This window comes from Capra hircus, chromosome 10, assembly GCF_001704415.2.
Source record: "Capra hircus breed San Clemente chromosome 10, ASM170441v1, whole genome shotgun sequence".
Lineage (NCBI taxonomy): Eukaryota > Metazoa > Chordata > Mammalia > Artiodactyla > Bovidae > Capra > Capra hircus.
The window spans coordinates 78314111-78335446 of record NC_030817.1 but is presented as its reverse complement, the minus strand read 5'-3'; the positions used below and the strand labels follow the sequence as shown (position 1 = coordinate 78335446).

At 39.3% G+C, this 21336-nt stretch overlaps 2 gene segments (V, D, J or C); both read left to right on the top strand.

Annotated features, from left to right (window-relative positions):
- On the top strand, positions 791 to 1409 carry LOC102180026. The segment is given in 2 exon segments: positions 791 to 890; positions 1099 to 1409. Coding segments are annotated over 2 exon segments (360 nt in total).
- On the top strand, positions 8986 to 10420 carry LOC106503994. The segment is given in 3 exon segments: positions 8986 to 9081; positions 9527 to 9855; positions 10394 to 10420. Coding segments are annotated over 3 exon segments (396 nt in total).

The following is a 21336-nucleotide window of genomic DNA, read 5'->3' as shown; positions in this document are numbered from 1 at the left end:
TCCAGGACACACGGTCTAATAAATGCAATTCTACTTGTGTAGGGGACAGGACTGAATATCCTGACCTTCTTCAAAGTCTAACAAATAAGACTCAATTTCAAATTTCAAAAGAATATTTTATTCCTGTATAATTTCATTTAAAATTTAAAACTGAATAGACTGAAAGTCAGATGGACTGATTTTTTTTTTTTTTTTTTTGGTCATTTTATGGTGAAGTAATTTTATTTATTAAGAAACCTAAATAGAGTCACAAAACTCAATACAAAGACAGAGATATATTAATGATTTTGAATAAAAGTTCCATTCACCAAGAAGCCTAAGATCTGCAACTTTTTTATTTTTTATTTTTATTTTTATTTTTATTTTTTTGCAAATTTTTAAACAGTCATTACATTCTGGATGGAGAAAAGTAAGAACAGGCTAAATGAATGACTGTTAGTAGATTACAGAAAGTTTCATAGGCTGTAGTAAATTATGTCTTAAACAGGATGGCAAAACTATTTTGCTGAATAATTATCAGTGTATGTCAACTTGCTTAATATTCAGTTCTCCTCCGCTCAGAGTTAACACTGATTGCTTTTTTTCATGCCTTCTTTCAGGATCTGCCTAACTTAATGACTAGGGAAAGACAAGCAGACAAAGTAAAGGTTTGTGGTGAGCCAGACTTTTTCCCATGCATGCACAGACCACGTGGTCTATGAACGTGACAGCCCCCACTTCCTGTTCCGGGGAGTCACACAGGTATTGGGTACTATGTATTTGGGCTGCCAGGCACTCAAAGACACTGAACTCTCAGCTTGAGGCAGAACTAAGCACATTTGTGCAGGGGAATCCGTGCCTCATGCCGCTCTCCAGTCTGCCCTGGGTGCTCCTGGCCTTCACCTTCTCTGGTAGGGAGGCTTCCAAACATGAGCGCGCATGTTCAGGGTGAAAGGCCTGCACACAGGCACGTGGAGCTTCACAGGGACTTGGGGAGGAAAGGAGGGTTGGAGAAAAGCAAGCGTCTTAGGATTTCAATTTTTTGTCTTTCGATCCTATTTAACTCCTACACTATTTTATTCATTGCTTCATCTTTGTTTTCTGATTTTTTTCCCACAGGATCTGGTGTGGCCCAGAAAGTTACTCAAGACCAGTCAGATGTATCCAGCCAAGTGGGGCAGTCAGTCACCCTGAGTTGTCGGTATGAAACAAGCTGGAGCGTTTACTACCTTTATTGGTACAAGCAACTTCCCAGTGGACAGATGACTTATGTTATTCGTCAGGGTTCAGAAATGACAAACGCAAGGAAAGAGCGCTACTCTGTAAACTTTAAGAAAGCAGATAAATCCATCAAACTCACCATTTCAGCCTTACAACTGGAAGACTCTGCAAAGTACTTCTGTGCTCTCTCTCTGTCTCACAGTGCTTGAAGTGATAGGAAAAGCTGTACAAAAACCCTGGAGCTTAGAAAGAGAGAGCCCCCCTGCTGCAGGACCCCAGCTGAAATGCACACCCGCAGACCCCAGACAAGAAATGATAGTCCTGTGGTTATTTAAGTTGTGGTCTGGATCAGAAGATTTTCCAGACAAGAAATGATAGTCCTGTGGTTATTTAAGTTGTGGTCTGGATCAGAAGATTTAGTTCCAGTTAAAGGCACCTTCTACATTATTTGGAAACAGGTGTCCAGAGTAATTTTCTACTAATATATTCTCCTCTTGAATTTTTGACTTTAAATCAACTGTACAGAACATGTGTAAAGTTGTCTAAATTTGAAAACTTTCCCCATAATATTTTAAACTGGCAGTTTTACTTCATCACAAAACTGGGTCTAGTTGTGTGGAATCACCATCAAAACTATTTCCTGAATCGTTTCCTCTTGGACTTTGTGTCAGGGCACAATCAGAAAAGCAGAACCATGAGTGATGTAGAATAAGAGATTAGTTCTAGGGATTAGAACTCAGGCAATGGCTAGAGCTGGTGGATGAGTCTGTACAAAGTTATCTTCATATCTGGTGTTGAGCCTGAATTCACTTTAAGTCAGCTTAGAGTAACATTGATGCTTTTGAACTATGGTGTTGGATGAGACTCTTGAGAGTCCCTTGGACTGCAAGGAGATTCAACCAGTCCATCCTAAAGGAAATCAGTCCTGAATACTCATTGGAAGGACTGATGCTGAAGCTGAAATTCCAATACTTTGGCCACATGGTGTGAAGAACTGACTCTTTGGAAAAGACCCTGAAATTGGGAAAGATTGAAGGTGGAAGGAGAAGGGGATGAAAGAGGATGAGATGGTTGGATGGCATCACTGACTCAATGGACATGAGTTTGAGTAAGCTCCGGGAGTTGGTGATGGACAGGGAAGCCTGGCATACTGTAGCCCATGGGGTCGCAAAGAGTCGGACACAACTGAGCAACTGAACTGAACAAAACTGAACTGAAGGTAACATTTGTAAAGGAAAGTCTGATGGGGACAAAAGCATGGACAAACTGTGACAAACAAAGTCATCCTTGAACTATGAGGACAACTGGAACCGACAGAGTTGTCTGTTCCTAAGGAAGGGAACAAAGGGAGAATATCCACTCCAGTCACTCCCCTGCAGCACAGTGCTGGGCGCTGTAGCCAGTGCAGTAAAGCAAAGAAATAGAGAAACAACCTTTAAGCCAGAAAGGCAGTCAGATTTCCACTATTTGCTATCTATGTAGAAAATCCCAAAGAATATACCCTCCAAAACTCCTACAACTAGTAAGTGGGTTCAGAAGGTCTCAGGATATATAAGGTGAACACACAAAATAAAATGCATTTTTATATACTATCAGTAAACATGTGGATACAAAATTAAAAATATAATACTATTTATAATGGCTCAAGAAGGACCCTAAATCCTTAGGCATAAATCTAAGAAAACATGTACAGAACTTATACACAGAAAGCTACAAAACATTGCTACTTCCAAAAAATAAAAATAGCCAATTATTCTAGCTATTATCCTAGAAAGACCAACTTTCCTCCAGTGGAGCTGCATAGGCACTTTTAGAGAAAAAAAATTGATGGCACGTGTATTATGACCTCTTTTTGGACTTGATTCTGTTTATTGACTTCTTTATTTTATCCTCATACCAACAGATCATTCTATCTTAATTACTGGGGCTTCATACACATTTTGAAATCTGGAAATGCAAGTCTTGTTTTCTTTGTCTTATTCAAGGCTTATTCTAGGTCTTTGCACGTCCATGTAAGGTATAGAATAGCTTCTACCACAAGAGATTGAGGTAATTTGATTGGGATTGTGTTGAATTTATGAATTCATTTAGGACAATTGACATCTTAACATATGGAGTCTTTGGATCCGTAGCCTCTTTATTTGTCCTCTCTGATTTCTTTCAGTAATCTAGGTCCTCTCTGATTTCCTTTGTTAATGTTGAGACTGTTGTAGAGGCTTGCATTGCTGCTGTTGTTTAGTCTCTGTCGTGTCCAGCAGTTCGCGACCCCATGGACTGTAGCCCGCCAGGCTCCCCTGTCCATGGGATTTCCCAGGCAAGAATACTGGAGTGGGTTGGCCCTCCCTTCTCTAGGGGATCTTCCGAATGCAGGGGGATTTTCTACAGGTACAAACGTATGATGTGTAAATAAAAATAGTCCACCTGGTTGGCAGGCAGACTCTACTACCGCTGAGCCACCTGGAAAGCATGGCTACTTATAACAATTTTATCTTTTATTTCATAAAGCTTTTTTATCTTAATTGGCCTAAATCCTCAGCATCAAATCCAGAGCTATGACTAATGGGGTTAAGAAAAATGTGGATACAGGGAATTAATTCTGCCAGAAATTATTTCTGTTCTGAAATAGCCAGAACAGAGCTAGGATACCTGTCAATATGAGAACAGAGTTAGTTCAACAGCCAAACAGGTGGTACCAATCTCTTGTTGGGGGTTATGAAAACATTATTTCATTGAGCAGCCTTAGGATATGGTCTTTCCTGACATTAGTGTCTGTAGGCGGCAAGGACTGGTCACCACTGAGTACCAGGCCATGATTTATGTTAGTTACCCCAGACCTCAGAAGTGAGGACATTTCTCATCTCCTATGTGATTTTTATCTCTCAAATCAAAGCTATTTTAGAGTTACTGGAGAGGAATCAAGAAAAGGTCTTGCATACCTTAAATTAGTTCCCAAGCATTTGATAAATGACATTTTAATTGCATTTTCTAATGCTTTTGCTAGAATCTAGAAATAAAATTTATTTTTGTGTTTGGTGACTGTTTCAATGCACTAATAGGTTCTAGCTCTTAAACAGCTTGTTTAGAGGTACTTTGTATTTTCTACATGTATAAACTTACGATCTGTAAATTAAAATAGTTCTGCTTCTCCTTTTCAAATTTAACATATCTTATTTCCTTCCCCGGTTTGATCCCAGGCCCTTCATTAGGACAGTGAATAGAAGTAGTAAATAGAAGTACCTGTCTTGTTTGTGATCCTGCAGGGAGTAATATTGGCTTTGATATTTTCACTGATACCCTTTATTAGATTTGGGAATTTCTCTTTTATTTTTGGATTGTTGGGAGTATTCATCATGCAGAGATGTTAGCCTTTCATCAAAGTCTCTTGATTTTTTAAAAGTAAATTAAGTACATTATTTTGGTTTTCATCAAGCAAAGAAAGATCACTTCACCTCATATGGTCAAGATATAATCTTCTAAAATTAAAAATTCTGAAAAGAGCCAATAGGCTAAAAAGCTTATTTTTAGATTCTCCATATTTTGGTTTCCTTTTTTTTTCAGTTTCCGTTATTATTTAAAATGTCACTTTGAAATGTTTCGTACAGTCTTCTAAACAATAAAGCCAAAGAAACCAAGAAACAAAAACATTTTTTTTCCTACCTTTTGCTAATATAGTAAAATAATATATTCCTCTATAGCTTAAATTAGTTTATTTTAGTTCTTATATTTTCAGTAGTAGTAGGTGTCGACTTGTGTGTGTGTGATCCACCACACAACAGACTACCAAAGAATATTTATGAATATTTGTTAAATATTTATATGGGAATAATATTTATTCCCATATAATAATATTTATTAATTATAAATATATAATAACATTTATTCCCATATCATCAGTTTAATTTTCCTCCATCCTAGACTTGTGATGTTTGTTATCTGTTCTTGAATTTTGTCCACAAATATAACCCTCTATTTATTCTGCTGGAGTCTTTTTCTTAACTTGACTGCCATAGTATTGAAAGATTGCTTTCGGAATAATTTCAAGAGTTGTTCAGTATAACTTCTTTCACTAAGTTCATGAATAACAACTCATCTACTCATTCAGAAAACAGATAACTCTTGAGTGCTTTATGTGTACCAACCTCTCTTTATAAGGACTGAATAAACTTTAAATATGGGAAGATAAAAGACAAAAGGAAAACTACAACGAAGCCAACAACTGAGGGTGTGTGACAAAGAAAGGAGCCAGAAATGATGAAAACAATTTGTGGAGTGGTATAGAGCTAAGAAAACACAGATGAATACAGAGCTCACGCAACTGAGATGTGTGTATCTCAGTCGAATCCAACTCTTGGGACACCATGGACTGTAGCCCACCAGACTCTTCTGTGCATGGATTTACCCAGGCAGGATACTGGAGTGGGTTCAGTTCAGCACAGTTCAGTTGCTCAGTCGTGTCCGACTCTTTGCAACCCCATGAACTGCAGCATGCCAGGCCTCCCTGTCCATCACCAACTACCAAAGTCCACCCAAACCCATGTCCATCGAGTTGGTGATGCCATTCAGCCATCTCATCCTCTGTTGTCCCCTTCTCCTCCTGCCCTCAATCTTTCCCAGCATCACGGTCTTTTGAAATGAGTCAGCTTTTTGCATCAGGTGGCCAAAGTATTAGAGTTTCAGCTTCAAAATCAGTCCTTCCAAAGAACAACCAGGACTGATTTCCTTTAGGATGGACTGGTTGGAACTCCTTGCAGTCCAAGGGACTCTCAAGAGTCTTCTCCAATACCACAGTTCAAAAGCATCAATTCTTTAGCACGCAGCTTTCTTTATAGTCCAACTCTCACATCCATACATGACCACTGGAAAAACCATAGCCTTGACTAGATGGACCTTTGTTGGCAAAGTAATATTTCTGCTTGTAATATGCTGTCTAGGTTGGTCATAATTTTCCTTCTAAGGAGTAAGTGTCCTTTAATTTCATGGCTGCAATCACCATCTGATTTTGGAGCCTAGAAAAATAGAGTCAGCCACTGTTTCGACTGTTTTCCCATCTATTTGCCATGAAGTGATGGGACCGGATGCCATGATCTTAGTTTTCTGAACGTTGAACTTTAAGCCAACTTTGTCACTCCCCTTTTTCACTTTCATCAAGAGGCTCTTTCATTCTTCTTTACTTTCTGCCATAAGGGTGGTGTTATCTGCATATGTGAGGTTGTTGATATTTCTCCTGGCAATCTTGATTCCAGCTTGTGCTTCTTTCAGCCCAGCATTTCTTATGATGTATTCTGGATATACGTTAAATAAGCTGGGTGACAATCTGCAGCCTTGACGTACTCCTTTTCCTATTTGGAACCAGTCTGTTGTTCCACGTCCACTTCTAACCGTTGCTTCCTGAGCTGCATACAGGTTTCTCAAGAGGCAAGTCAGGTGGTCTTGTATTCCCATCTCTTTCAGAATTTTCCACAGTTTATTGTGATCCACCCAGTCAAAGGCTTTTGCATAGTCAATAAAGCAGAAATGGATGTTTTTCTGGAACTCTCTTGCTTTTTGATGACCTAAAGCAAATCCCTTATGACTATACAATGGAAGTGAGAAATAGATTTAAGGGACTAGATCTGATAGACAGTGTGCCTGATGAACTATGGACGGAGGTTTGTTACATTGTACAGGAGACAGGGATCAAGACCATCCCCAAGAAAAATGCAAAAAACTAAAATGGTTGTCTGAGGAGGCCTTACAAATAGCTGTGAAAAGAACAGAGGTGAAAGGCACAGGAGAAAAGGAAAGATATACTCAACTGAATGCAGAGTTCCAAAGAATAGCAAGGAGAGATAAGAAAGCCTTCCTCAGTGATCAATGCAAAGAAATAGAGGAAAACAATAAAATTGGAAAGACTAGAGATCTCTTCAAGAAAATTAGATATACCAAGGGAATATTTCATGCAAAGATGGGCACAATAAAGGACAGAAGTGGTATGGACCAAACAGAAGTAGAAGATATTAAGAAGAGGTGGTAAGAATACACAGAAGAACTGTATTAAAAAGATCTTCATGACCCGGATAATCACGAAGATGTGATCGCTCATGCTCACCTAGAGCCAGACATCCTGGAATGTGAAGTCAAGTGGGCCTTAGAAAGCATCACTACGAACAAAGCTAGTGGAGGTGATGGAATTCCAGTTGAGCTGTTTCAAATCCTGAAAGATGATGCTGTGAAAGTGCTGCACTCAATATGCCAGCAAATTTGGAAAACTCTGCAGTGGCCGCAGGACTGGAAAAGGTCAGTTTTTATTCCGATCTCAAAGACAAGCAATGCAAAGAATGCTTAAACTACCACACAATTGCACTCATCTCACATGCTAGTAAAGTAATGCTCAAAATTCCCCAAGCCAGGTTTCAGCAATACGTGAACCGTGAACTTCCAGATGTTCAAGCTTGTTTTAGAAAAGGCAGAGGAACCAGAGATCAAATTGCCAACATTCACTGGTTCATCGAAAATACTGGAGTGGGTAGCCATTTCCTTTTCAGGAGGCTATTCTTGATCCAGGGATCGAACCCCCATTGCCTACACTACACATGGATTCTTTACCGACTGAAACACCAGGGATATTCACCTTTCAGTCTGAGAAACATTTCAAAAGGTTGGCATCCGGTGGGAGTTTAGCTCTGCAGTTCATTTATTCAGTCACTAGAGGGGGCTGCGTCATTTGGAAACAGCGGTCTTTTCCGGCTATCAAGGAAAGGAAGTTTATGCTTTCCATCGATGTTCCACAGAAAAGTGAAAAAAAAAAAAAAAAAAAAAAGATTTTCATCATCTTTAGACAACTTGATTTTATAATCCTTTGTTGAGTGCGTGTGGTCAAGGATTCAGGGGATCTTAGCCTTATAGCCTTAACCTCTTCCATGTACCTCCCTAAACACTGCTTTCCCATTTCCCACCCCTGTTAACTCTTCCCTTCCCGATTCCTCACGCTCTTTTCTCTTCACTCCTCTTTTTAGGCCAGGATCACCCACCTCCACCCTTGTCCTCCCCAGATAGTTTGCTTTCCCTTCTGTCTTTTCTCTCTGTCTCAGCATCCTTGGTGTCTCTCTGTCTCAGCATCTTTGGTGCAGAGCACCTACAAACACGGGCACAGAGGGCATAAGGATTAAGGACCATTGTTCAAGGAGGATGAGGAGAATACCATCCGTGTCATCAGTTACTATATGAAGAACCGATGCATTGAGAAATGTTTTCCTAGATGGAGACAGATCCATGATTCCAAGGACCTTTTCAGGACGCTGAGCTCCAATGTCCGAGCTCAAGACGTTTAGCTTTCTGTCCCAATATTATTAATATTTCTTGTCCCTCAGAGCAATCACAGTCTACTTTGAAATCTCACATACATTTGCTAGAACATGGATGGGAATTTTTATCTCTTTACAATGCACAGCTCAGTACAGTTTTCTGGGATTAAACAATGTTTTCCACAAGCTTCATGGAACATCAGAAAATGTCTTTGAAGAAGAAATGATAGAACAATGGTTCTGGATAGACACACAACTGTGATTGGTGTTCCTTTTCCAGAGTCAGACTTTAAACTTCACAGAGGATGGCAGCACACACCCTGTGAGTTGGGGATGCCTCTCCTTCTTTGGGGGACATGACTAAAACAGGGCAGGAAAACCTGAACAAGGAGCTGCTTGATCATTGGCTGACAAATCCTGGCAACAACACACTGCAACGGGCACCTGCACTGGTTGTAAGTCTCCAACAGCAGCAGTTGCTTCTGTTCTCTGGAAACAAGCCCAGGAGCAGACACAAGTCTGAACTCTGAGCCCACAGTCCTGGTTTGTCCTTGAAGTATGAGGCTGGTGATTGGAGTAACTGTTTTTCTGACCTTGGGTAAGTGTTCTCTGTCTACAAGGGATGACTTTGAAGCCAAGGAACCATGAAGGGTCATTTGCTCTCTGCTCCTCTCCCTGTGTTTTATTCAGCATTGTAGCAATGGAATCGAGAACAGCTCTATGCATTTGCTAGGGAGCACAAACTTCCATATGACAGGTTAATTCATAGCCATGATCCAGAAGAGACCTTAGCAGTAAGCAGGTTGGAAGAACTCTCTGGGGTTATTGACCCAAGGACCCCGGGATAAAGCCTATAGAGTCTCAGATTCTTGCCATCTGTCTTTGGTCCCTATATAATAAGCATCAATAATATTTCTCAGGACATAGATAAAAACACTGGAGTAGGGGGTAGGTCTAGACAGTTTGGGGAGTGTTGTGCTCTTGATCCATAGAATTACACTGATTTGTTGTCAGGGGATAATTTTATTTTCTTCACTCTTTAGGGACTGTGATTAATGCTAAGACCACCCAACCCAGCTCCATGGATTGTGCTGAAGGAGAGGATGTAAACCTGCCTTGTAACCACTCTACCATCGGTGCAAATGACTATATACATTGGTATCGGCAAAATCCCAATCAGAGTCCACAGTATGTCATTCATGGCTTACGAGGCACAGTGAACAGCAGCATGGCCTCTCTGCACATAGCTCCACACAGAAAGTCCAGCACCCTGGTCCTGCCCCAGGTCACCCTGAGAGACGCCGCTGTGTACTACTGCGCCCTGAGAGAGGCACACTGGGATAGACGGGGCCGCACCTGTGCAGTATCTCTGGTGGGAAGATGGGGGGACGGAGTGGGGAGAGCAGTCACTAGAGCAAATTTAGAGTCTTCTAGAAGGAGAGTCAGAGAACAGTAAGAGATGGGGAAAATGAAGGGAAAGGAAAGGGAAGAAGATGGTTAAAAACAGAAGAAAAAGAGGACAAGGAATAAGCTCCCAGTTTACTGAAGAATCTGAGAAAAACTTTGAGGAACGTCAGAATCATAATTTTAACATAGCAATAAAGTAAGAGGTGTTAATAATTTTTATGACTCTTTCTCATGTCAATAAAATGTTGGTTTCAGTGTGCTAGTCCCACATAAGAAGTGGGAAACATACACATAATTCTCCTTGTACCAAAGGCTTCTTTCATTTGGATCCAAGGCCAAGTCTAGACTCTGATGTGTTATAGCTTTTCCACTTACCAGAAACAAATTACTCTCTCTGAGAAAGATCTAAAATGTTATTGTTGCTAGTCTAGAACATTCATATTTCCCATGAAGTTTTTTGAAAGAAACAAAAATTAAGTGAATAATAATTTTTCTCTTTCTAGGCAGGTCTGGAAACCCTGCCTCTATAAGGAGTTTTCATCAATTTGATAATCCCGAAGCAGCACATGGGGGTTCCCCCATGGCTTGGCAGTAAAGAATCCACCTGCAGTGCAGGAGCTGCAAGAGACCCGGGTTCAATCCTTGGTTCAGGAAGATCCCTTGGAGGAGGGCATGGCAACCCATTCCAGTATTCTTCCCTGGAGAACCCCATGGACAGAGGAGCCTGGCAGACTACAGTCTTTAGAGTTGCAAAGAATCAGACATGACTGAAGCGACTTAGCATGCAAGCAGCATGTGGGGCTTACCCCGGTGGCTCAGTGGTAAAGAATCTGCCTGCCAATGCAAGGGACCCAGGTTTGGTCCCTGGTTGGAGAACTAAGATCCCACATGCCGTGGAGCAACTAGGCCTATGTGCTGCTACTACTGAACCATCCTTGAACTGTCCATCTGAACGTTAGTGTCTGCAGATCACTTCCCTTTCACTGCAGTGAAAATATTCAGGACTTCATCTTCCATCCCTTTTACCCCCAAATCTACTGACAGAGAATCGATATTATTTACAGAGTCTGAGATAAGAGCACAAACTAAAATTATCTTCATCTGGTTTCAAAAGCACTTATTTTTCTCTAAAATATCCTACTAAAATTAAAAAGCATAATAGAAAACTAGTAATCAACAGTTTAAAATGTATTTACAATAGAAATTAAAAAATTATTTATTCACTTTCACTTTAATAAAAATAAAACTATTACAATTCAGTTTTCGATGTCCAGCTGGTGGTTAAGATAACTAATATTGCTCTCAATGCAGGCTGAGTCTAAAATAAATGTATATAACTTTTAAAATCATCAGTACCATTTTTATAGAATAAATATATATGCATTAATGTACACATTTTTTTTTCTCTTTCTGACTTTCATCACTCTGTTTAACAGGCTCTAGGCTCATCCACCTCACTAGAACTGTCTCAAATGTGTTTTTTTTACGACTGAGAAATATTCCATTGTATATAAGTATGACAACTTCTTTATCTGTTCATCTGGGGATGGACCCTATTTGCGGGGCAAGATACAGACATAGAGAACAGACTTTGGACGCAGTAGGGGAGGGAGAGAGTGGGAAAAATTGAGAGAGTAGCATTGAAACATGTGCTTTATTGTATGTAAAATAGATAGCTAGTGGGAAGTTGCTGTATGATGCAGGAAGCTCAATACGGAGCTCTGTGACAACCTAGAGGAGTGGGGGGAAGACTCAAAAGGAGGGGACGATTCTGGGTGATTCACATCATTGTATGGCAAAAGCCAACACAATAATGTAAAGCAATTATCTTCCAGTTAGAAATAAATTAATTTTAAAAAATAAATTTAAAAAGTAATACTGTTTAATACAGCAAAGTGTTTCAGCCAACAGAAACAACTTCTGATCAGGCTGATTCATGAGCACCCTTCAGAACCACAAGGAAGTGCATAAGAGAAGCAAAAGCTGCATCCTCAGCTCTTCCGGGAAAAAGTGTTTCATTAGGGAAGAACCTACTGCATCCATGCCATGTGAAAGCAAGATGGGGCTGTGTAATTAATTTTTGCTTTCTTTTCCCTAAAATTCTCCCAAATTCCTAATCAGGGCCTGCCTTCTCCTAAATGTTCTCAGAAAATGTCCCTCACACCATAAAATAATGATCTTTCTATTTCCTTCTCTCCCCCTGGCCAGCACGTTCTGAGTGGGTTGCGGTGGGGGGTGGGGCGTCCTGTCAGTGTCACCTGAGCAGGATTTGCTGGGTGAGCTGATTGGCTGCAGGAGCAGGAACGACTTACGACACTCACTCCCTCGGGGTTTTGTTAAGTGTCTTGCAGTGAAAATGTCCCAGCAAGAAGAGGAAGCATCATGAAGAGGCTAGCAGGCACTGTGCTGGGGCTTTTGCTTGCCCGGGTTTGCTGTGAGTTGGGGCTGCCCCACAGGGGACCTGAAGGAATGAGGAGGCGCTGCTCTATTGTTGAGAGAGGGAGAGGAGCTGACAAGTCGTGCAGACTTTTTATCCTTCTCATCATCTATAGGGATGGGGAGGGCACTTTCATGGTTTAGTAGGAGTTACAGTGACCGTCACCAGTGACTGTTTCTCTTTCCTCAACAGGTGTGCGAGGGGTGGATGTGGAGCAGAGTCCCCAAGGTCTGAGTCTCCACGAGGGAGCCAGCTACACGCTTCAGTGTAATTTTTCCACTTTCTCAGAGAGTGTGAACTGGTATCTTCAGAACTCTGGGGGCCGCATCATCCACCTGTTTTACATTCCTTCAGGGACAAAGCGAGATGGAAGATTAAAGGCCACAACAGTCCCTGCAGAACGCCGCAGCTCACTGCACATTTCCTCTTCACAGACCACAGACTCGGGCACGCACTTCTGTGCTGCGCAGCACAGTGCTCCCCAGGCACCTGCAGCCTGTACTCAAACCCTCCGCGGGGCTCAGCCCCTCCTCCAGCCACAGTCACACCGGGAGGCCACCACAGGGCATTTGCAGTGCTTAATGTTACTCACCTTTATCAGGACAGTTTTAACCACAGACACTTTCTGGCCCTACAGATTATGGACTTTGGTCTTTATCTTTCCTTCTCAACATGTATCTCCTTCTACACTAGAAACTTCTATCTGGGAACTAGCAGAGTAGTTGATAAGAGGATAGAATTAAAATAAATATTTAACCACAGCTTCTCAGTGGTAAAGAATGTGCCAACCAATGAAGGAGATGCAGAAGACATAGGTTTGATCCCTGGGTTGGCAAGATCTTCTGGAGGAGGAAATGGTAACCCACTCCAGTATTCTTGCGGAACACTGGGGAATCTCATGGGCAGAGGAGCCTGGTGGGCTTCAGTCCATGGGGTCTCAAAGAGTTGGACTGACTGAGTGACTAAGTACACATGCTGAACTCAAAAATGTTAAAAAGTGAAAGGAATTAAATGAAATCACTCCAATAAAGATACTACCCAGTGTGTGAGAGGGTGGGGCCTACGGACAGAATTAAAGCAGATATGAACTTAGAGCTCTAGCTGGCTGAGAAGAGCAGAAGAGGAACTTGAGCTGCCACTGAGTACTAACGCCAGAAACAATGGACAAGACACTGGGAGCATCATTTTTGATTCCGTGGCTTCAACTAGGCTGTGACTAGTGGAGGAAAAATTCTAGGATATCTCATCAACTAAGTGGACCCAGAAAACTGGATTACAAACAAGCTCATGCAGATAGAATCTCTAAGAAGGAAATAGGTGTCTGTGGAACTAACGACTTTTTATCTCTCTAAGTAGGGGTGAGTGGACAACAGAAGGAAAAAAGTGACCAAGAGCAGAGAAACAGAGCCCTCAATCTTTGACAGTCCAGGAAGGAGAGATTTCCATTCTGAACTGTAGTTATGAGAAGAGTGCATTTGACTACTTCCTGTGGTACTGGCAATGTCCTGGTAAAGGCCCTGCATTCTTGATGGCCGTAGTTTGACTATGAATGAAACAGAAGATGGAAGTTTCACAGTTTCCCTCAATAAGAGTGCCAAACAGCTCTCATTGTACATCACAACTTCCCAGCCTGGAGACTCAGCCACCTACATCTGTGCAGCAAGTGCCGGGCGCTCCCCAGGCACGTGCAGCTGAGCTGCAGCCACACCTTGCTGTGTAGATGAAATACACATGCACACACACACACAATCTGTTTGGTCATAAAAATCTTAATATATTTAAGAAAACTGAAATTATATAGAATTTATTCTTCAACCAAAATGGAAATGATGCAGAATATCTACTAAAAAGAGATGTCTTTAGAAACTCTCAAATATTTGGAATATATGCGCTAACTTAAAGATAACCATAGGTTAAAGAAACAATTACTATGACTTTAGAAAATATTTTGAAAGTAAATATTGTGAGAGCACATTATATAAATATGTATGAGATGCAGCTAAAATTATACATAAGAGGAAATTTATCTATTAAATGCTTATTTAACTTGCAAAATTATCATCTAGGTTTTCAGTGAAAGATGATAGAAAAGCAAACTAAACCCAACATAAAACTGAAAGAAGTAAATAATAAAATGTTGCATTGGTGAAATACAAAGAAAGCTATAGGGGTAGCCATGAAATACAAAGTTAATTTTGCTAAAATGGTCAATAAGATTGTAATATTTCTAGGTAGACTTATCAAGGGAAAAAAGAAAAAAAACAGATTATACAGATAAGTAACTAAAAAGAAAATTATTCTACAAGTTCTATAATGTTAAAAGGGTAATAAAAGAATATAATTAACAAGTTTATGTCATTGAGTAAGTGTATAGAAGTAGATTTACACAAGTAGGGAAGATTTATTTTTTTGACAAAGTGCAAAGAAAATTCAATGGGGGTAACATAGTATTATGAGCAAATGATGTTGGGACAATTGTATATTCTTGGGAAATAATTAAAACTTGGCCAAATATCACACCTTATACAAAAATTTGGGTACAGCCTCAAAATGAACCATACATCCAAGTGTAAGATGTAAAATTACCAAATCTTTTAGGAAAAACATAAGAGAATATCTTCATGACCTAGGATTAGACCAAAAGAATTTTGACATAACACCAAGAGCACGATCCATAAACAAACTTAGATTTCATCAAAATTAAAAATTTGCTCTTTGAAAGACACTGTTTGTCCTGTGAAAGACACTATTAAGAGAAGGAAAATGATAAACTGCAGAAATGACAGGAAATACATTTTCATCAAAAGACTGTGTTCAGAATACAATGAACTCTCTAGACGGCAGGAAGAAAACAACCCAGTTGAAAACTGGATGATAGATTTACGCGGATACTTCACCAGAGAGCTATGTGGTAAGGAAATAAGCATATAAAAAGATGGGAAACACATGTATACCTGTGATGGATTCATGTTGATGTATGGAAAAAGCAATACAATATTGTAAAGTAATTAACCTCCAATTTAAATAAATTTATATTTTAAAAAATAAAAATAAAAAGATGGTCAGTCTATGTCCTGGCTATTATAAACAGTGCTGCGATGCCCATCAGCAGATGAATGGACAAGAAAGCTGTGATACATATACACAATGGAGTATTACTCAGCCATTAAAAGGAATACATTTGAATCAGTTCTAATGAGGTGGATGAAACTGGAGCCTATTATACAGAGTGAAGTAAGCCAGAAAGAAAAACACCAATACAGTATACTAACACATATATATGGAATTTAGAAAGATGGTAATGATAACCATGTATGTGAGACAGCAAAAGAGACATAGATGTTTAGAATGGACTTTTGGACTCTGCGGGAGAGGGAGAGGGTGGGATGATTTGGGAGAATGGCATTGAAACATATATACTATCATGTAAGAAATGAATCGCCAGTCTATGTTTGATACAGGATACAGGATGCTTGGAGCTGGTGCATGGGGATGATCCAGAGAGATGATATGGGGTGGGAGGTGGGAGGGGGGTTCCAGGATGGGGAACTCATGTACATCCATGGCTGATTCATGTCAGTGTATGGCAAAACCAATACAGTATTGTAAAGCAAAATAAAGTAAAAATTTTTTTTAAAAAAGATGGTCAGTCTAAATCAAATATCTCTCTTAGTAAATGTCACATTGCACTGGAAAATATGTGGGTTATTTTCAAATATCTTTTGATACTGATTTCTAACATAATTCCACGGTGATTAGAAAACAGACTGTAGGATTTTAATATCTTTAGACCATGACAATTTGCACCTTGTTTTATGTCCCTGGATATGTGCCCATGTCTCCTAGTTTATAGTCTCTGGGACCTAGAATAGAGTTTTCATCCTACTACTGTGTGAAAATTGCATAAGTCTTAATTATGTTGATTCATAGTGGTTTTCAGGTCTACTATACCCTCCTACTTTTCTGTGTATTCATTATATTAATTTTTGAGAGTTTGCTATTGAAACTCCAACCAAAAAATTTAATTTATTTACTTAAAAAGTAGTTGTAATATATAGTGGAACTGTATTTTGTGCTGTGTTTTCTAAGTCTAATATACACTTTCATAATTTAAAAAATAAAGAGAAAAAAAGATGGTCAACATTATTAGTCTTCAGGAAAATGCAAATTAAGGCACAAAGAGATACTACTTCACATCTACCATAAAGACTAAAAGTAAAAATACTGACAATATCGAGTTCTGGCAAAGATGCAGAGAAATTGGAGCACTCATATATTGCTGGTGGGTGAATCGTCATTCTGGTAAAAAGTTCAGCAGTTCCACATAAACTTAAATATTCACTTACCTTACAACTCTGCAATCAGACTCCTGAGTATTTATGCTTGAGGAATGAAAAAGTTATATTTACACAAAAATCTGTACATGAATATTCATAGCAGCTATATTTGTGATGACCAAAAGCTGGAAACCAGTCAAGTGTTCTTCTTTGGGTGAATAGATAAATAAATCCACTGTAATACATCTGTACAATGACATATTATTTATAGATTTTTTCAACTTGTAGTATAGTTGTGTCTCAATAAACCATTTTCAGTTGAAAATAACAAAAATGCATTTAATATACGAAACCCAGCCTACATTAAATGTGCTCAACACTTACTTTTTTAATTCCCTCGTGGCTCAGACGGTAAAGTGTCTGTCTACAATGCGGGAGACCAGGGTTCAATGGTTTGGGAAGATCCCCTGGAGAAGGAAATGGCAATCCACTCCAATACTATTGCCTGGAAAATCCCATGGACATAGGAGCTTGGTAGGCTACAGTCCATGGGGTCGCAAAGAGTTGGACACGACTGAGCGACTTCACTTCACAACACTTACTTTAGCCTACTTACTTTTTCTTTAGGTGGGAGAAATCATCTAACACAATGTCTATTTTATACTAAAATGTTGAAAATCTCATGTAATTAATTGAGTGCTGTACTGAAAGTGAAAAATAGAATAGTTGTATGATTACAGAAGGAAGGTAAGTGTGTCAGTTTTTTACCCTCATGATCTCAGGGCTGGCCAGGAGCTCAGCTTATTGCTGCTGCCCAGATCACCAAAGAATATATAGCAAATGTTGCTAGCATGGGAAAAGATCAAATATAAAAAATGCAAAGTGTGGTTTCTACTGAATGTGCATCACTTTCTTACCACTGTAAAGTCGAAAATCCAAAGTCAAGACATAAGTTGGTGACAGTCTGTAGTGATGAAAAGAAACAGACTATTGATACATGCAATAGCTTAGATGGGGCTTCCGAAGTGGCTCAGTGATAAGAATCTGCCTGCAATGCAGGAGACGGGGGTTTGATCCCTGGGTAGGGAAGATACCCTGGAGAAGGAAATGGCAACCCACTCCAGTATTCTTCCCTGGAAAATTCCAAGGACAGAGGAACCTGGAAGTCTACAGTTAGTGAGGTTGCAAAAGAGTGGGAAATGACTTAGCAACTAAAAAACAATAGCCTCGATGGCTCTCAGGATGTATGGTGAATGAAGAAATAGTCAATCTCAGAGGCTACAAGGTGTGTGATTACACTTACTGGATTATTATGACTGTATACATACAGTGATTCTACTTATACAACATTCTCAAAGAACAAAATTAGAGATGAAAAAGAGATCAGCAGTCAGGGTTAGAAAGAGCTGCAGGGATGGGGAGAATATGCACAGGGGATTTCTTTAAGAGACAAAACAGTTCTGTGTCATGGTTTTAGTGGTGGTACAAGAACCAAAACATGTGATAAAATTTCATGGACTAATGCATCAAAACCAAAGAATGCATATAAAAACTGATGATAAGTTTATGATATTTTGATAAAATTTTATCAATATCAATTTCTTGATATATGTAATTGTTATATTAGTATATGTCTATATTTTATAGTATCATGTTGTTTTGCAAGCTTCTGTAGTCATTCATGATCTCCTCTGCTTCAGTTCAGTTCAGTTCAGTCGCTCAGTCGTGTCTGACTTTGCGACCCCATGAATCACAGCACGCCAGGCCTCCCTGTCCATCACCATCTCCCGGAGTTCACTCAGACTCACGTCCATAGAGTCAGTGATGCCATCCAGCCATCTCATCCTCTGTCATCCCCTTCTCCTCCTACCCCCAATCCCTCCCAGCATCAGAGTCTTTTCCAATGAGTCAGCACTTCACATGAGGTGACCAAAGTACTGGAGATTCAGCTTTAGCATCAGTCCTTCCAAAGAAATCCCAGGGCTGACCTCCTTCAGAATGGACTGCTTGGATCTCCTTGCAGTCCAAGGGACTCTCAAGAGTCTTCTCCAACACCACAGTTCAAAAGCATCAATTCTTCATTTCTCAGCCTTCTTCACAGTCCAACTTTCACATCCATACATGACCACAGGAAAAACCATAGCCTTGACTAGGCGGAACTTAGTTGGCAAAGTAATGTCTCTGCTTTTGAATATGCTGTCTAGGTTGGTCATAACTTTTCTTCCAAGTCTGGGCATTCGTTGCCTGTCAGCACTCAGAAGTGAAATGGGACAGAAGAGTAGATGTATCAGATAAACACAAACTATCCTCCCTGCTTCAGTCATTCATGAGTTATTTTGATCTTAAATTCTATGAACTGCCACTATTTTAGACCTTGTCTGTATTTTTTTTTTCTACTTATCTATTTGCCTTTGGTTATTTTATATTAATTCATCTGTTATAGAAATGAAACCAAATGGAAGATTGACAGCTACATTCCACATGAACATGAAACAGTGTACAGAACTTCAGTCACCAACTTCTCTGGTGTTGACAGGTACTAAATGTCTACAGTCTGTAAATATTAAGTTTTGTAGGAGTGCATTATAGCATTACACCAGAGAAAGATCTGGCATGTTTATCTTAACTTTATTGTATAAAGAGAAATAATAATGAGCAACTGACAAGTGAGACTGAATACTCTGGGCCAATGAGACAGATTATGTGACATGAGAATGACTCTAGGACAGATGACCTAATAAGTGCAATTCTACATTTAGAGGTAACAGGATTGAATAGCCTGATTGCCCTCAAAGTTTAATACATAAGACTCAATATAAAATTTAAAAAATGTATTATTTTATTCCAATTATAATTTCATTTAAATATACACCACTGAATAGACTCTGAAATTCAGGTGGGCTGATTTTTTTAAGTCATTTTATGTTGAAGTGATTTTACTTATTGAAAAATCTAAGTGGAGCCCTGGAAAACATTAAAAAAAAAAAAGACTGAGGTACATTAATTGTTTTGTATAAGATTGCCATTCACCCAGAAGTCCTAAGACCTGTGAATGTTTTAAAATAGTCACTAGATTCTGGATAGAGAAAAGTAAGTATAGGCTAAATGAATGACAAATCAGTAGATTACAAGAATATTTCTTAGGCTATGCTAAATTGTATCTTAAAGAGGATGACAAAATTATTTTACTGAATCAATGTTTGTCAACTTTGGCTTCACAGCTGAATTCTACTAAAAATTTAGAGAATAGCTAACATCTATCCTACTCAAACTCTTCCAGATATTTGCAGGGGAAGGTAAACTTCTAAACTCATTCTATAAGGCCACCATCACCCTAATACCAAAACCAGACAAAGATGCCACAAAAAAAGAAAACCACAGGCTTATATCACTGATGAACATAGATGCAAAAATCCTTAACAAAATTCTAGTGAACAGAATCCAACAACATATTAAAAAGATCATACACCATGACCAAGGGGGCTTTATCCCAGGGATGCAAGGATTCTTTAATATCCACAAGTCAATCAATGCAATACACCACAGTAACAAATTGAAAGATAAAAACCATATGATTATCTCAATAGATGAAGAAAAAACCTTTGACAAAATTCAACATCCATTTATGATAAAAAACCCTCCGGAAAGCAGGAATAGAGGGAACATATCTCAATATAATAAAACCCATATATGACAAACACACAACAAACATTATCTTCAATGGTGAAAAATTGAAAGGATTTCTCCTAAAGTCAGGAACAAGACAAGGGTGCCCACTCTCACCACCACTATTCAACATAGTTTTGGAAATTTTAGCCACAGCAATCAGAGAAGAAAAAGAAACAAAAGGAATCCAGATTGGAAAAGAGGAAGTAAAACTCTCAGTGTTTGCAGATGACATGATCCTCTACATTGAAAACCCTAAAGACCCCACCAGAAAATTACTAGAGCTAATCAATGAATAAAGTTGCAGGATATAAAATTAACACACAAAAATCTTTTGCATTCCTATACACTAACAATGAGGAAACAGAAAGAGAAATTAAGGAAAAAATTCCATTCACCATTGCAATGAAAAGAATAAAATGCTTAGGAATAAATCTACTTAAAGAAACAAAGAGAGAAGGAAATAGCACCCCACTCCAGTACCCTTGCCTGGAAAATCCCATGCATGGAGGAGCCTGGTAGGCTGCAGTCCATGGGGTTGCTAAGAGTCGGACACGGCTGAGCGACTTCACTTTCACTTTTCACTTTCATGTACTGGAGAAGGAAATGGCAACCCACTCCAGTGATCTTGTCTGGAGAATCTCAGGGACGGGGGAGCCTAGTGGGCTGCCATCTATGGGGTCACACAGAGTTGGACATGACTGAAGCGACTTAGCAGCAGCAGCAGCAAAGAAGCAAAAGACCTATATATAGAAAAATATAAACCACTGATGAAAGAAATCAAAGATGACTCAAATAGATGGAGAAATATACCATGTTCATGGATCAGAAGAATCAATATAGTGAAAATGAGTATACTACCAAAGCAATCTATAGATTCAATGCAATCCCCATCAAGCTATTAATGGTAGTTTTCAGAGAACTAGAACAAATAATTTCACAATTTGTACGGAAATACAAAAAACCTCAAATAGCCAAAGTAATCTTGAGAAAGAAGAATGGAACTGGAGGAATCAACTTGCCTGACTTCAGGCTCTACGACAAAGCTAGAATCATCAAGACAGTA